Here is a 17,442-nt window from a genome sequence, read left to right as displayed (position 1 = left end):
AGCTTTTTAAACAAACTCATTTTCTTCCATGGGCATTTTTGCCAGAAAACCGGAAATAAATGCCATCAACCAATGGACAATAGGATTAGGATTTGAAATTTGCTGTAACATTCACAAGGAGCTGTTATACAGAAGTCCTGGGTTGAAACATAGGCGGTTTGAAAAAGGGGCTTGAGCAAGTTAAAAAACCTTGGGAAATGCAGAACCATGTTTAGCACATTTTTGACAAAGTGTTTTTCCTCCCCTTCTTCGGCCTTCCTGTGGTCCATTCAGAAAATGGTGACTGCGCTGGATAAGAATTGGCACCCGGAGCACTTCTGCTGTGTTAAGTGTAGGCGGCCCTTTGGAGAGGAAGGTCAGTACGGCAGGTGGCAGGGGGAGATTTTGAGTTTGACCGGTTCTATCCTGTTTGGGACTCTTTAGATCAGGGGTCTCCAACCTTGGCAACTTTAAGATTTTTTGGACTTCAGAAGTCTTAAAGTTCTCAAGGTTGGAGACCCCTGCTTTAGATGTACCTAGCCAGATCTTTCAATGGGGTTAAAACTTTTTGCCAGGAATTGACATCACTTGAGTGACAGGTAGTCCTTGATTTACCACTAATCAGCAATTGTCTGAAGTTATATCCAACCTAAGAAAGGGTCCCTTCTATGATCACGTGATCAAGCTTCGGAAGATGAGCAATACGGATGCATTGACAATTCTTTGCATCATCCCGCGGTCGTATGATTATGTTTTACAATGGTTTTGGTGTAAACTGATCAGGGGTGAGCTTCAAAAATTTCAGCAACGGGCTCTCTGCTTGGTTGCTGGGTGGGTGTGGCCATGGGGGCGTGGCCTAGTCAGCCTCCTGCACCACAGCTGGGGGGGGGGCATTTTTGCCTTCCCCAGGCCCCGGAGGCCTTCCCCTCCCAGAGTCTCTGTGCAGGCCTTGCACTTACCTTGCATCCAAAATGGGCCACATGGAGAATCCTGGGAGGAGCATGGTGGGCGTGGCCAAGTAGGTTTGGGATTTGGAGGTTCTCCGAAACGGCCATAACATTAGCTTTGGGTTCTCCTGAACCCAGGCAAACCCATAGCAGCCTACTCCTGAAACCAGTACTTAGTTCTGGTTTCCGGCAAAACTTTGCACCATAGAGAACCACTGATTTGCTTAAGTACTGTGCATTTGCTTTGAACTGCGGTGTTTGCATAATGGTCCTATGTTGATGACTACCTGAGGTGATTCTTGAGTTATGCCCACAATCGAAACCAAAATTTACGTTGCCAATCGAGACAGTTGTCGAGTGAGTTTTGCCCCATTTTATGAGCTTTCTCGCCACAGTTGTTAAGTGAATCACTGCAGTTAAGTTAGTAACATTGTTGCTAAGTGAATCAGGATTCCCCATGGACTTTGCTTCTCAGAAGGTCGCAAAAAGGTGATCACATGACCCTGGGACACTGCAATGGTCATAAAGATGAGTCAGTTGCCAAACATCTGAATTTTGATCACATTACCATGGAGATGCTGCAATTGTTGTAAGTTTGAAAAACAATCAAGTCATTTCTTCAGTGCAGTTGTGACTTCAAACTGACATTAAATAAATAGTTGTAAGTCAAGGACTGTCTATAATGGTATGTGGGAAAGACCTTGACAGACAGAAGGAAGAGTGGCTGCCTAGATCAGATAAGAAAGGGGGAAATATCCGAGCATTCCCCAGACTCCAGGACTGGCCCATGTTCCTCCCCAACTGCCTCACTTCCACAACAATCTGAGAGGGATGACATAAGTTGGTTATGTCTACTAAATCATGAGTAAATCTCTTTTTTTGTGTCAGTTTAACATTTATAGTTTGATGCTCCAAAAGTCATAGGGAGAATGGCAGAGATGGGATGATGTCATAGAGTAAGTTTGGTACAACGTATGACTGGGTAACTATCTTTTTTGCATGCAACACAAGTGTGCAATTGAGCACTATGGTGCTTGTTGGCCTTTATGGACTATTGGTTGCCCACAGAACCAGTCTTCCCAATTAGAGTCTACTCAAAGTTTTCGAATTTCATTTCCTGCTGTCCCCACCCAAAGGACTGCTGCCCATTATATGGCTTGAGGCCCACCTCAGTTGGAGGGCTCCTGGTTGGGAGAACGTTTGTGGTGTCCTTAAGTAAATTTCCACAACTTCAGCATTGCAAAGGAATTCTGAATCAGGCCTTGTGCAGTACTACTGATACCCCTTGGGTGGCCGTGAACTGCACCATTGTTTGGGTCCCTTCCCTATTGACTCTCTGTCTCCTCCTGCAGGCTTTCACGAGAAAGATGGGAAGCAGTATTGTCGCCAGGATTTTTATGAGCTCTTCTCCACACGCTGTCAAGGGTGCAGCCAGGCTATTTTGGAGAACTACATCTCGGCTCTCAACGCCTTGTGGCATCCAGAATGTTTTGTTTGCAGGGTAAATATCAGCTCTGGGCCAGGGTTGGATTGTGTGCAATTTCGTCAGGATGGTTAGAAAACCACTAAAGGAAAATGGTTTTGCAAAGGAGATTATTTAGTCACTTTGAGTTCTCAAGCTGAAAATGAAACTGATCGGCTGCGGTCATCCTCTCACTGTCTTATAGTTTTAATTTTGCCCTAGCTGCATCAGACAGGGAAACTCTCCGTGGGTGCCAATTTGTAAGTATCTCTACTTGTGGCTCCCCCTTGCAAAGGTGATGGGCGTTGGGTGAGAAGAAGAATAATGGTTGTTATGTTCATCATACTTAACATTTGCAAGGTGAAGAAAACAACAGTCTGTTGTTAGTTCCTGAAAGCAACACAGGATTTTACTGATTAAATTTATCTTAACTTGTGCCAGCCGAAGACGGCTCTGAAATTGTGGGAATGTCATATCTCCAAGAACCTCATTTTGGGACTCCTCTGCATGTTAAAGGCGTGACTGAGACCTACCACATCTGGATCTACTCCATGGCTGAGCCTTGAAACAGCTATGAACTTAGATCTTGATACAGGTAGTCCTTGACTTATGACCACAATTTATTTATTTATTTCTCTAACATGTACAAGATATCAGGTATAAGTATAAACATGGACGTGAACAAGGGAAATGAATACAAATAAATGGGGACAGTAGGACAGGGTCGTTAGGCATGCTGGTGCGCTTATGCACACCCCCTTTATGGACCTCTTAAGAATGGGGTGAGGTCCACGGTAGAGAGTTTAAGGTTGAAGTTATGGGGGTTTGAGGAAGTAACAACAGAGTCAGGTAGAGCATTCCAGGCGTTGACCACTCTGTTGCTGAAGTCGTATTTTCTGCAATCGAGTTTGGAACTGTTTACTTTGAGTTTGTATCGATTGTTTACCCGTGCATTATTGTGGTTGAAGCTGAAGAAGTCGTTGACAGGTAAGACGTTGCTAATTTCTGTTGCTAAGTGAGACGTTCATTAAGTGAAGTTTGCCCCATGTTATGACCTTTCTTGCCACAGTTGTTAAGTGAATCATGTCAGTGTTGTTAAGTCTGGTTTCCCCATTGAATTTGCTTGTCAGAAGGTTGCAAAAGTTGATCACTTGACCCCAGGACATGTGGCAACCGTCATAAATATGAGCCAGTTGCCAAGCATTCGAACGTAAATCACATGACCATGGGGGTGCTGCAGCAGTCATAAGTGTGAAAAACAGTCACAAGTCCCCTTTTTTTCAGTGCCATTGTAACTTTGAACGGTCACTAAGCAAACTATTGTAAGTTGAGGATTATCTGTACATAATGCCATCTAAACCAGAATGCACAGCACAAATTAAGGGAAAAATGCCATCGGGAAGAAATGGATTTCTGGGTTGAATTCAAGAAGGATAAAAGGCAAGGAACTTTTCTTTTTGGAAAATGAAAGATCTGCCCAAATTAGGAAAACCAGTTAAGATATTTACTAAACAAAACATTAAAGTAAAAACAAATAAGGAACGTCATATGGGTCTTCTTGGCAGGATACAGGGATTTTGGACAAATCACGGCATTTCTCATCTTCTAAAAATTCAGCCTAAAAATCAACTTCTTACTTGGAGGCAGTCAAATCCCACAGATTGTGAACCAGTTTAGCTAGATTGTGTGTCCCATCTGCTGCCTGGCAGACTTCAAGCCTTTCTAGTAATCCTGGCTTGGGAGATGAATTGTATGCCGACAAGACCCAGGTAGGGGAACGGTGTGCGTAGGAAAAGCATGCGCTCTGGATTGTGTGAGATTCTGCCCAGAATGCAGAAAAACCTTCGGAAGGAATACAGGGGTGGGGTTCAAAAATTTTAGCAACCGGTTCTATCCCCAGTTGCAGGGTGAGTGTGGCCATGGTGGGCGTGGCCTACTCGGCTTCCTGCACCATGGATGGGGGCTGTTTTCACCCTCCCCAGGCTCCAGAGGTTTTATTTGAGCCTCCGGGAGGGTGAAAATGGTCTCTTCTGGGCTCTGGATGCCCTCTGGAGTCTGTTTCCAGACTTCCAGAACTTCTGGGAGGCCCATTTTTCGCCCTCTCAGAGCCTCTGCATGGGCCGTGCACTTACCTGGCATTCAAAACAGGCTGCGTGGAGACTCCTGGGAAGGGCAGTTTGGGGTGGGTGGGGCCAGCCAAGATGTAAATTTAGCACCCAGCTCTCCCGAACCCATCTGAACTGGCTGAATCCCACCCCTGGTCAAGGATATGTAGCCTTGTAGACCCAGATGGAGTTAGAGGTTGTCTTTGACTTATGACCAAAGTTTGTCCTGGACTTATGAACACAATTGGGACCAGCATTTCCATTGCTAAACAAGGCGGTTGTTAACTGAGCTGCACCCAATGTTGTGACTTTTGCCATGGGCGCTAAGTCAATCACTGCAGCATGGCTGTTAAGTGAATCCAGATTCCTCCATGGCCTTTGCATGTTGGAAGTCAGCTGGGAAGGTCCCCAATGGTGACCACATGACCCTGGGATGCTGCAACCATGATAAATACAAGTACACACATTTTGATTAGGTAACCATGGGGACGCCATGATGGTCATAAGAGCCAGGACTGATTGTAAGTCCCTTTTTTCAATGTCATCTTCACTTCAGTCACTAAAACAAATGATTGGTAAGTTGAGGACAACCTGTACAGGTGGCTTTCTTTAATTCCCCAATGGCTTGCTCTATGTTTTAGGAATGCTACACCCCGTTCATGAATGGCAGCTTCTTTGAGCATGGTGGACGCCCCTTCTGCGAAATCCATTACCACAAGCAAAGGGGATCGCTCTGTTCTGGTTGCGAGAAACCCATCACCGGTCGCTGCATCACCGCCATGGGCCGGAAGTTCCACCCGGAGCATTTCGTATGCGCCTTCTGCCTCAAGCAACTCAACAAAGGCACCTTCAAGGAGCAGAACGAGAAGCCCTATTGCCACCCTTGCTTTATCAAGCTCTTCGGGTGACTGGGAGGGGTCCTGGCCTTGCTGAGGTCAGGCCACGCCTCCTGCTGGCGTGGGAAAGGGGGAGGGCCCATCATCGGCTTTTGAATGAGCCACACCCACTGCCATGCATGGGGGAGGGGGGAAATACCTGTGCCTTAAGGGGTCCCAACCCTCAACCTGGGAGCCCATCCACCATTGCCAAAAACCACGCCTGTAGATCAGAGCTACTCGCAAAGCAAGCAATGAAGGAAGGAAGCCGGATCTGCTCCTCCCATCCTTCTCTGGAGCCAGGCCTCTGTTCCCGCACAAGCAGCCAAGCGTTATCCCCCACCCAATATCAGGCCACTTTTAAGCCACCATTCCCCCCCTCCAGCACCAGCAGTTCTGACACGAGGCCCTGCCTTAAGCCACATCTCCAAAATCAGCTGGTGAGGTCCTCAGGAATCCAGGATGTGATGCAACCACACCTCTGGTGTCTTTACCTCTAGGTCCAGCTGTATGGGTTGAGCGCTCTGCCCTACAGCTCTTCTTAACCATAAAGCCATCTTGGTGGGAGCCGGTCAAATCATATCCAAGGTTCTTTGGAACATCTGGATATTTTTATCCTGGTATTTAATTTGTGGAGAGCAGTGGCTCCATCAGTGGTGCAATTCAGCCGGTTCTATCCAGTTTGGGTGAACCGGTAGCGGCGGCGGTGGGAGCTCCGCCCACCCACCCGGATGTCATCACATCCTGTTTTTGATGCTCTGCCCATGCGCAGAAGGTCCTGCGCATGCGCGGAGGTGGTGCGGTCACATTTGCGAACCGGTAGCGAAGGTAAGTTGATTTCACCCCTGGGCTCCATCCAGGTCAATCTGAAAGACCTCTTGATCTCAACACCCAAATTAATTCCATTGCAACCAAAGATCAACAGTAACTTCTTAGCCGACCTCTATTTTTATCATGTACGAATACAGAAATATGACCATTCAAAAAACTACAACTCCCAGAAGCGTCTGCCAACAGAAAGAGGTGCTATGAAGATGCTCAGGAATGCCTGGAGTTTTCCAACTTAGTTCATGCATTTTGATGCATTGAGTGGTTCCTTTGTGAGTTGGGATTGGGGGGGATGGGACAGGGGTGTCGATATTTCTAAGGAAGTTGTTGCAAGGGCCTTTTGTCAACAGTGGGGAGACTGACAAAACAGACATGGTTGTGCAATGCTGCAGTTTAAGCATTTGCATCAGACAACCAGGATGTAAGTTTTGCACTGACCCTGCTGCAGGTTATTTTTGTCTCCTTGTGGCCTGTTGTGGAGCTCTGTGGTTTATGGCCTACTGGACTTCCTTGGAGGAACTTTTGATAAGGGACCAGCTAATATGGAAAAAAAGGATGCAACATCTTGTACTCCCCCCCCACCCTTGCATCTTCAATTTTCTTTTTCCTTGAAAAAAATACTCCAAATGATGACAATCCTTCTTTTATTTAAAACAAATGACCCGTGAAGAAAGCAGGGAAGGAGAATATGTCACAGCTCACCATTAGGCTGTGTCAGGGCCATTTAAAAAAATCTTACTGTGTTAATAATCCCCATGGTGGCTTTTATTATAATACGACTTGGCTGGGATTAAGGAGCATGGGCTCTTCCTTCTGCCACTCAATTTTTTTATGCCAACTTTTTACCTGCTCACTGCTGTATTATGTAATAAAATTCACTTAATTAAAAAAAAAAAGAACAAGCAATGAGATCAGTTGCTTTTGTGGAGAGACCCGCACTTAGACACACACACCAGGGGTAAAATTCAGCAGGTTCTAACAGGTTCTGGAGAACCGGTAGCAGAAACTTTGAGTAGTTCGGAGAACCGGCAAAAGGTACAGTATAGGTGATACCTTGCTCAGTAGTAGTAACTGTGAAAGGGATCTTGGAGTCCTAGTAGACAACCATTTAAATATGAGCCAGCAGTGTGCAGCAGCTGCCAAAAAAGCCAACACAGTTCTAGGCTGCATCAACAGAGGGATAGAATCAAGATCACGTGAAGTGTTAATACCATTTTATAAGGCCTTGGTAAGGCAACACTTGGAATATTGCATTCAGTTCTGGTCTCCACGATGTAGAAAAGGTGTGGAGACTCTAGAAAGAGTGCAGAGAAGAGCAAGAAAGATGATTAGGGGACTGGAAACTAAAACATATGAAGAACGGTTGCAGGAACTGGGTATGTCTAGCTTAAGAGAAAGAAGGACTAGGGGAGACATGATAGCAGTGTTCCAATATCTCAGGGGTTGCCACAAAGAAGAGGGAGTCAAACTATTCTCCAAGGCACCTGAGGGTAGAACAAGAAGCAATGGGTGGAAACTAATCAAGGAGACAAGCAACTTAGAACTGAGGAGAAATTTCCTGACAGAACAATTAATCAGTGGAACAGCTTGCCTCCAGAAGTTGTGAATGCCCCAACACTGGAAGTCTTTAAGAAGATGTTGGATAGCTATTTGTCTGAAACGGTATAGGGCTTCCTGCCTAGGCAGGGGGTTGGACTAGAAGACCCCCAAGGTCCCTTCCAACTCTACTATTGTATTGTATTGTATTGTAAATACCACCTCTGGCTGGCCCCAGAGTGGGGTGGGAATTGAAATTTTGCAGTATCCTTCCCCTGCTACGCCCACAAAACCGGTAGTAAAAAAAAAAAAAAATGAATTTCACCACTGACACCCCCACTCCCGCAACCTAAGATAAGATTTACTGTCTTTTGAGCTAACAATGTCTTTATGAGGTAGGAAGACTGAAGTGCCTTATTTTCACTTCTAATTCCTTACAAATGAAGGCAAATATACTGTGTTTTCCCGAAAATACAACATGTCCTGAAACTAAGGCCTTGCCACATTTTTCACATGGGCAAAAATATAAAGCCCCCCCGAAAATAAGCCCCCTGGACAACCCCCCCTCCAGTCAGGCAGAGCACCGCTCACCGACCTAGCAGTATCCCGAAGGCGTCAAGCCGTGGGAGCTGGGGGGAAAGGCGCTCACATTGCTTGCCGCCTTCGGGATACTGTTAGGTTGGGGAGTGGTGTTCTGCCTGGCCAGAGCGGGGAGTTGCTGGGCAGCTTCTCCCTTGCGAGTGGGCTCCGAAAGAGCCAGGCACAGCCTCAGAGGTGAAGCAGCCATGAGGTGACCATGCTCACGAGCAGCCGCCTGGCAAAACCCCTCCCAAGCCGGGCAGGGCGCCATTCAATGACCTAGGGGGTATCCCTAAGGTGCCAAGCCATGTGGCGCTCTGCCTGCTCCCCAGCTCCTGTGGCTTGGCACATTCAGGATACCGCCCAGGTCAGTGCATGGAGCTCTGCCCGGCTGGAGAGGGTGGTTGCATGAGCGCCTGTTCTGCCCCCAGCTTGCATGCCTCCCAGCCTCACCATGCCCCAGCCCAGCTCTCCCTGCAGAGCCAGGGCCCCGCCGCTGCTTTTGCCGCCGCTGTGCTTCGAGCATAACTTCTCTGGCTTCCAAACTCCGGAACTCAGCTTCCAATCTTCCAGCATCGGCCGCTCTAGGAGTCTCCTCTATGGTTGTGGACCCTATGGCAGCCGGCCCACAGATTGGATTTACTTCCTTGTTTAATGTGCAGTGATTTAACTAATGCTGTACCTAAAAGAATAATTATTAGGCTGTTGTTTGGGCAACGTTTTGGTCAGCAGGGCCCAATTAGGGAAATGCAGGGTGGGTGTTTATGACATAAAGTGTGTGGGATAGAGTCAAAGAGATGGGCAAGTCATATATTCCTCAAATATTACACAAAAAAGATATTACTCATTTATTCTGCAGTTGACTAGTACTGCCCCTGAAAAAAAAAATACGATTAGCTTGTGGTGTGGACAATATTTTGGTCATCAGGGACCAGTGTTTCTTATCCTTGGCAATTTTAAGCTGGGTGGACTTCAACTCCCAGAACTCCCCAGTGCTGAGTGGTGCTTTGTCAGAGTTGAGTTCTCGATAAAGTTCTTCCCACAATCCAGGCAACTGGAAAGCTATTCTCCAGTGTGGATTTTTTTGGTGTTGAAAGAGACGCCCAAAACTTTTCTGACACAAAGAGGACTCATAAGGTTTTTTCTTGGGCTGGGTAACTTTGGGCCAATCTGTCTCACAGCCTACCCCACTGGGCTGTTGTTGTGGAGAAAATAGGGGGAGAAAAAAGTAATCATGTAGTTTGCTTCCTTGAGTTACTTATAAAGTAACAAAGCTGGGATAAGTAATAAATAAACAAAACCAGCACTTTGAACTGAGTCTGGCAGCCAGTGTAGATGGGAAAGGATTGGAATAGTATGTACCTTAATTCCAATCCTCCTGTCCTACCCCTTTCTCCCAAATATCTTTTCTCCCAAAGACATACCATTTTTACTACTATGTAAAATTATTGTCGTGCTTCACTTTAAGTTTCTCACTAATTAACCTCGATTTATCCCTAAACTTCTGAACATTTTGTCTCATGGTAAAGGTTTGTATTGATCTTACTATAAAAAGAAGAAACTAGGAAAGGACTCACCAGAATAGAAGAAAATAAAGGAGAGGAAATTCTTCTCAGGACAGAAACAGAGTGAGGATGTGGCTTTTTTTGGCTAAGAGAATTGACTTTCGGTTCACATGGTCCTATTTTTGTGGTTTTGTGGGGGGTTTTTTTGTGTCATGTAAGAAATTTCTCAAATTCCTTCTCTTCAGGGAAGGGTAAAAAAAAAAATTCAAGATGATGGTTGCCATAATGCAATATAACACCAATAGGTGATACCGATAAAAGATGGTGGGTCTTTAATCATGCTGCCATCTTAATCTTGGGTCCCCAGTTGCTGCCCAATTGCTGGGTGGATGTGGCCATGGTGGGTGTTAAGTAATTAAGCCCCCCGTTAGAAGAGCGAGTATGCAGAGAAACGTAATGAGAGTGATATGGAATAACACGCACAAACCAGCATACAGAGACACTGAATAGTATAAATATACAGTGGGGCAAAAAAGTATTTAGTCAACCACCAATTGTGCAAGTTCTCCCACTTAAAAAGATGAGAGAAGCCTGTAATTGGCATCATAGGTAGACCTCAACTATGAGAGACAAAATGTTTAAAAAAAACCCCAAACAATCACATTGGCTGATTTGGAAAGAATTTATTTGCAAATTATGGTGGAAAATAAGTATTTGGTCACCTACAAAAAAGCAAGATTTCTGGCTCTCACAGACCTGTACCTTCTTCTTTAAGAGGCTCCTCTGTCCTGCACTCATTACCTGTATCAATGGCACCTGTTTGAACTTGTTATTAATATAAAAGACACCTGTCCACAACCTCAAACAGTCACACTCCAAACTCCACTATGGTGAAGACTAAAGAGCTTTTGAAGGACACCAGAAACAAAATTGTAGACTTGCACCAGGCTGGGAAGACTGAATCTGCAATAGGCAAGCAGCTTGGTGTGAACAAATCAACTGTGGGAGCAATAATTAGAAAATGGAAGACATACTAGACCAGTGGTGGGCAACCTTTTTTTTCAACTGAGCCAAATCTCGCCAAAACCACGATTGAAATTTACTTTGAGAGCCGCATTTTTAAAACCGAAAATACATAGGATGGTACACTGTTTTTAGTTTCAATAAGTTTTTATTGAGAATATTCTGCATGCAAGTATCCACATAGATCGGGAGGATACAAATAACACAACTAATAAAACAAAAACTTTAGAACGATATTATTTATCGATAACGTTAAATTCCGTAAAATTTGCCTTATAATGTAGAGAAAATTACATCCTGACATTGACTGACAAAGTCACAACCACTAATGTGAACATTGGCCTTGCATTTCCTTGGATAGTTTGAGTAAGTCAGGTTTGTATGTTGTTGTTTTTAATTTCATCTCTCTCTCCCACTTTCTTTTTTTCTTTTTCTTTCTCTCTCTCTCTCTCTGGCTCTTTGTCTCTCTCTCCCTCCCTCCCCCATCTCTGTCACTCTGTGTGTATGTGTGTGTGTGTGTCTGTCTCTCACTCACTCTGTGTGTGTGTGTGTCTGTCTCTGTCTCTCCCTCTGTCTCTCTCCCCTCCCTTCCTCTCTCTCTGTCACTCTGTGTATGTCGGTGTGTCTGTCTCTCACTCATTCACTTAATCACTCACTCTGTGTGTGTGTCTCTCTCTGTCTATCTTTCTCTCCCTCCCTCCCCCTCTCTGTCTCTCTCTCTCTCTCTCTGTGTGTCTGTCTGTCTGTCAGTCTCTCTCTGATTCCCTCCCTCACTCCCTCTCTCTGTTCCTCTCTCTGTCTGTCTGTCTCACTCACACACACACACATACACTGTGGTCACCTTGTTGAGTGTTCCAATCACATTTGAAACACTCAACAACTGGCCTGCATTTATGGTATTTTGCAGCATTCTGCAGTCATAGGACCAAAATTGGTTGTCACTCGCCCGGGCTTTTGCAGAAGCTTCCCTCCAAAGCCCGAGAGGAGGGAGGGGAGCGGGCACCCGGCACACAGAAGAGCCGCATTAAAGGGTGTAAAGAGCCGCATGTGGCTCCCGAGCCGCGGGTTGCCCACCACTGTACTAGACCACTGATAATCTCCCTCGATCTGGGGCTTCACGCAAAATCTCACCCCATGGGGTCAAAATGATCACAAGAACAGTGAGCAAAAATCCCAGGACCACAGGGGGGGACCTAGTGAATGACCTGCAGAGAGCTGGGACCAACATAACAAAGGCTACCATCAGTAACACACTACACCGCCAGGGACTCAGATCCTGCAGTGCCAGACGTGTCCCCTTGCTTAAGCCAGTGCATGTCCAGGCCTGTCTGAAGTTTGCTAGAGAGCATTTGGATGATCCAGAAGAGGACTGGGAGAATGTCATATGGTCAGATGAAACCAAAATAGAACTGTTTAGTAGAAACACAAGTCGTCGTGTTTGGAGGAGAGAGAATGCTGAGTTGCATCCAAAGAACACCATGCCTACTGTGAAGCAGGGGGGTGGCAACATCATACTTTTGGGCTGTTTCTCTGCAAAGGGACCAGGACGACTGATCCGTGTACAGGACAGAATGAATGGGGCCATGTATCATGAGATTTTGAGTGCAAACCTCCTTCCATCAGCAAGAGCATTGAAGATGAAACGTGGCTGGGTCTTTCAACATGACAATGATCCCAAACATACTGCCCGGGCAACGAAGGAGTGGCTTTGTAAGAAGCATTTCAAGGTCCTGGAGTGGCCTAGCCAGTCTCCAGATCTCAACCCCATAGAAAACCTTTGGAGGGAGTTGAAAGTCCATGTTGTCCAGTGACAGCCCCAAAACATCACTGCTCTAGAGGAGATCTGCATGGAGGAATGGGCCAACATACCAGCAACAGTGTGTGCCAACCTTGTGAAGACTTACAGGAAATGTTTGACCTCTGTCATTGCAAACAAAGGATATATAACAAAGTATTGAGATGAACTTTTGATATTGACCAAATACTTATTTTCCATCATAATTTGCAAATAAATTCTTTCCAAATCAGCCAATGTGATTATTTGGAGTTTTTTTTTTTTTACATTTTGTCTCTCATAGTTGAGGTCTACCTATGATGCCAATTACAGGCCTCTCTCATCTTTTTAAGTGAGAGAACTTGCACAATTGGTGGCTGACTAAATACTTTTTTGCCCCACTGTATAGTAGTTTACTATGTAGAAATATAGAAGTATTCAGAGTCCGGTTAACAGTCCAAGTCATACACGGTTCAGTAATTCAGTTATCAAATAGTCAGTCTAACACACAAAGTATAGCTAAACAGTAGCAAACCACAATACCTCAAAATACACTGATCAGCATCTAACAAAACAGAGAGCTAACAGCCATTCTGGCTCCCTCTTATGGCTGCTTGAGGTAACAAGCCAATTACATTTCTCTAACATTTAAAGTAACAGTAAAGTAATCATAGCTTATATACATTGCCAAGCCAAGCCTAGGGTTACATCCCTAACACTGGGGCTGGCCTACTTGACCTCCTGCACCACGGGGGGGATTTTTGCCCTCCCCAGGCTCCGGGGGCAACTCTTTAGCCTCTGGGAGGGCAAAAATGGCCTCCCCCGGGCTCTGGAGGCCCTCCAGAGGCCTGAAACGGGCATGTTTCTGGACTTCCGGAACTTCCGGGAGGCCTGTCTTTCACCCTCCCAGAGCCTCCACGTGGGCCCTGCATTTACCTGGCATCCAAAATGGGCCCCGTGAAGACTCCTGGGAGGGGAGGAGCAGGGTGGGAAGGGCCAGCCAGTCCTTGCAACTACCAATTTGGTGAACCAGATGCAAAATTAGTATCTGGTTTGGCCGAACCGGCTGAATCCCACACCTGCCTGCAGCCAATGTCCCTGCTTCATGTTTTAAGATGGCTACCCTGCTGTATTTCCTGAACTTCCGTTCAGCTTTTTTTTTTCATATAATCCATACAAAAATTACAAATCACTGGGATCATGACTGTGATAAACTAAGGTTGAAACCCCTCAGAGAGAAATCTCTTTCAGAAAATAAGAGGAAGACAATATCAGCTTCCCCAAATTATCCTGTCATGGTTTTCGAAATGTTGGAGTAAATTCACTTGTGCACCTCAGTTAGGAGCTGGGACACTTAAAAAAAAATTAATTGGTTATTTTTCTATTCCCCCCCGCCTTTCTGCTAAAATATAGTGTTAGCGTGCATCATAGTCCTTTCATGAAATGTTAATACCACAATGACCACTTTGTCACCTATGCTGAGTGAGAAAACAAAAAACAAAACGCAAAGCTGAGTCTTTCATCACCTTTCTTGACAGCTAAATTACAGGAAAGGCAAAATTTCATTTTAAAAAGTGTTACCAGTAAGAGAAACAGGGTCAGCATACTTGAGTTCGCCACATCTATGGTGGTCAGCAAGCTGTAAAATAACAGATTGTTTCTTTCTTGGCATGAGTGCTTCCTTTCAGATCAATTGGACGCCATTTCATTTGGTGAAAAAATAAAAGTTCATTTCAAGGGTCAATTAGGATAATTCCAGCCCAGTTGTAATAAATGTACTGCATCAATTATGTTACTTAGTTTAGTAATGAAATGTCTGAAAGAAAGCCACGAAATTCAGAGAGCAACATGGACCCCAAACTTTGACCGTAAACTACACATATTCTCTATTATTAAACATATTTTATGATAAGAGTAAATTTAAACATTTCTTTCTATGTATCTAAAGTATCAGAGGAATACAGTAAATGCTCCAATTAAAATTCAATGGTGAAAAGAGTAAGGTTCTACATTTAGGCAACAAAAACGAAATGCACAGGTACAGTATAGGTGGTACCTTGCTCAACAGTAGTAACTGTGAAAGGGATCTTGGAGTCCTAGTGGACAACCATTTAAATATGAGCCAACAGTGTGCAGCAGCTGCCAAAAAAGCCAAAACAGTCCTAGGCTGCATCAACAGAGGGATAGAATCAAGATCACGTGAAGTGTTAATACCACTTTATAATGCCTTGGTAAGGCCACACTTGGAATACTGCATTCAGTTCTGGTCACCACAATGTAAAAAAGATATGGAGACTCTAGAAAGAGTGCAGAGAAGAGCAACAAAGATGATTAGGGGACTGGAGACTAAAACATATGAAGAACGGTTGCAGGAACTGGGTATGTTTAGCTTAAGAGAAAGAAGGACTAGGGGAGACATGATAGCATTGTTCCAATATCTCAGGGGTTGCCACAAAGAAGAGGGAGTCAAACTGTTCTCCAAGGCACCTGAGGGTAGAACAAGAAGCAATGGGTGGAAACTAATCAAGGAGAGAAGCAACTTAGAATTGAGGAGCAATTTCCTGACAGTTAGAACAATTAATCAGTGGAACAGCTTGCCTCCAGAAGTTGTGAATGCCCCAACACTGGAAGTCTTTAAGAAGATATTGGATAGCTATTTGTCTGAAACGGTATAGGGTCTCCTGCCTAGGCAGGGGGTTGGACTAGAAGACCTCCAAGGTCCCTTCCAACTCTACTATTGTATTGTATAGTATTACTTTTATTAAGGGTTTTTGCTCAGTGATGGCTAACCTTTTTGTCGTTGGGTGCCCAAAGCATGCGTGTGTGCACCATAACATGCACGCACATGCCCACACCCATAATGCAATGTGTGTGCAACCTCAAGCCCCTGTGCATGCATGTGCGACCCCACCCTGCACCCCATTTTGGGCCTAACAGACCTCCCTGAAACCTCCTGGGACCAAAATCAGGGCACGGGGACATGTTACACACACCCCGTACCCCTTACCCCCATGTATATGTGCGTGACCACCTGACCCCCACGCATGCATGCACACCTCCCACATGCACCCCGTCCCCCCCACATGCACAGCAGGGCCCCAAAAATCAGCTGGCTGGCGGGAGGCACGCGTGCATGCGTGGTACAGCTGGCTGTGGCGGTGGCTCACGTGTCCACAGAGAAGTTTCCACATGACATAGGCTTACTATCACGGGTTTAGCTTCTTTGCTTGACTGCAATGAGTATGTCAGGGTTCCAAGTAACACACCCAATGGAATCAAAACTCCAAGTTCCTCAGATGTCCAGTAGTGGGTTCCGGATTCCGTTCCAATAGGTATGGTTGGAACGGCCCCGGTGTCACACACATGCGGGCGCATGCATTGTATCTTGAAATGACGCTTCCGCAAGTCTCCACGATACTCCAGCTGCTCAGCAGAGCATCGTGCAAGCACTGTATGCGCCATGCATGTGTGCAGAAGCGCCGACAGCTTTAAAACACAGTAAGGAGCTCGGGTGGGCCCTTCGGAGCACCGAACTGGAACGGTACCCGGTGCTCCGGGCAGGCTCCGGTACGCCTGTACCAGGGCGTACCACCTGCAAGCCACCACTGGGTATGTCGTACTGGCACATCTGAGGAAACCCAACTCTAAATCCCCCTCGTGTTTCCCCCTGGTTGAAAGTAAAGTTTTCTTTCCTCTGCTCCTGCAGTCCATCACATGGTCCAATCAGGTCACAGTCCAAAGGTCACTTGGTCTCGGATCCCACCTTCTTGCACCTGGTGGGAAAGTGCTTGGTTCTCAGAGGAAATAATGTTATTTTGGCTACAATCCCCCAGCTATCTCTACTTCCCCCCCCCTCCTGTTCCCACAGCTCTGCTGTGGCAGCCCTGAAGGTGGAGGGGGGAAATGGCTCCAGGGCTGACAGAGTAATCATAAAGATCAGCTAAACATTTTAAAATAAGCAAAGTTTGTGAGAATGTTGCAATGGCATTCTCATAAAATTAAGATTGCCCTACAGTATTTGGATTGAAAACCTCAAATTATCCATTAGCTGGCAGTAAGGATTTATACTTTTATCAATGTCTTTGCTGCCACCTAGTGGACCAGTATAGTCATACTACTCCAATCAGCAATTTTTTTTGTTACCTATTGATAATATTTTCAGTCTCTGCCTGGATACTGTATGAAACCTTACATTCTGAAACCTGTTAATCTTTAAGGTGTCCCTGGACTTTCCATTGTTTTGGCTGCAACTGAAACAATGAAACGAAACACATCTATGCCTTCGCTAAACAAAACTTAGTTTTAATGTGAGGTAAGTCTCTGGGGACAGGAAACAAAGAGTAAAGAAGAAAGCTTCTGTCCTGTTTTAATTTAGTCACACTAATTCTAAACCACATTTTGGTAATGAACCAAAATCCTCTCAGCTTCTCAACCTGCTTAGCATCTGTTCCCACCCCTTCTCTGTCCTTTGAGGGCTGGACTTCCTTCTCAACATAAAAATGAAACCTCTCCTAGATTAGACCCAGTTGCAAATTCCCTATAAAGGTCCCTCAAAGATTTTTCTTATCTTTCTTTCCTTGGGAACCAACCTGACTACAAACTAATTCCTTCCAGGCATGGATTTTCCATCGATGCTTTTCTACCTGGGCATAGGTGAGTGTCCCAAGCAAGGGAAATCCGGGCATAATTTAAGAAGATGTTGGATAGCCATTTGTCTGGAACGGTATAGGGTTTCCTGCCTAGGCAGGGGGTTGGACTAGAAGACCTCCAAGGTCCCTTCCAACTCTACTATTGTATTGTATTATTGTATAATCCATATCTCACCAATC

General features: G+C 45.3%; 1 protein-coding gene across 1 annotated transcript in view; it reads left to right on the top strand.

Annotated features, from left to right (window-relative positions):
- TGFB1I1 (transforming growth factor beta 1 induced transcript 1) overlaps positions 1-7,098 on the top strand; it is a 31,885-nt gene extending 24,787 nt beyond the window's left edge. Inside the window, exons 9-11 of the mRNA XM_081971525.1 lie at positions 274-355; positions 2,279-2,427; positions 5,135-7,098. Of these exons, the coding sequence (XP_081827651.1) occupies positions 274-355; positions 2,279-2,427; positions 5,135-5,401 (498 nt within the window). The 3' untranslated portion in view covers positions 5,402-7,098. The remainder of the gene's footprint in view (positions 1-273; positions 356-2,278; positions 2,428-5,134) is intronic.
- The last annotated feature ends 10,344 nt before the right edge of the window (positions 7,099-17,442 follow it).

The sequence above is a fragment of the Natrix helvetica genome, assembly GCF_964273705.1.
Source record: "Natrix helvetica genome assembly, chromosome: Z".
Taxonomy (NCBI): domain Eukaryota; kingdom Metazoa; phylum Chordata; class Lepidosauria; order Squamata; family Natricidae; genus Natrix; species Natrix helvetica.
The sequence above is the reverse complement of the archived record's forward strand: the minus strand, read 5'-3'. Positions and strand labels throughout refer to the sequence as shown.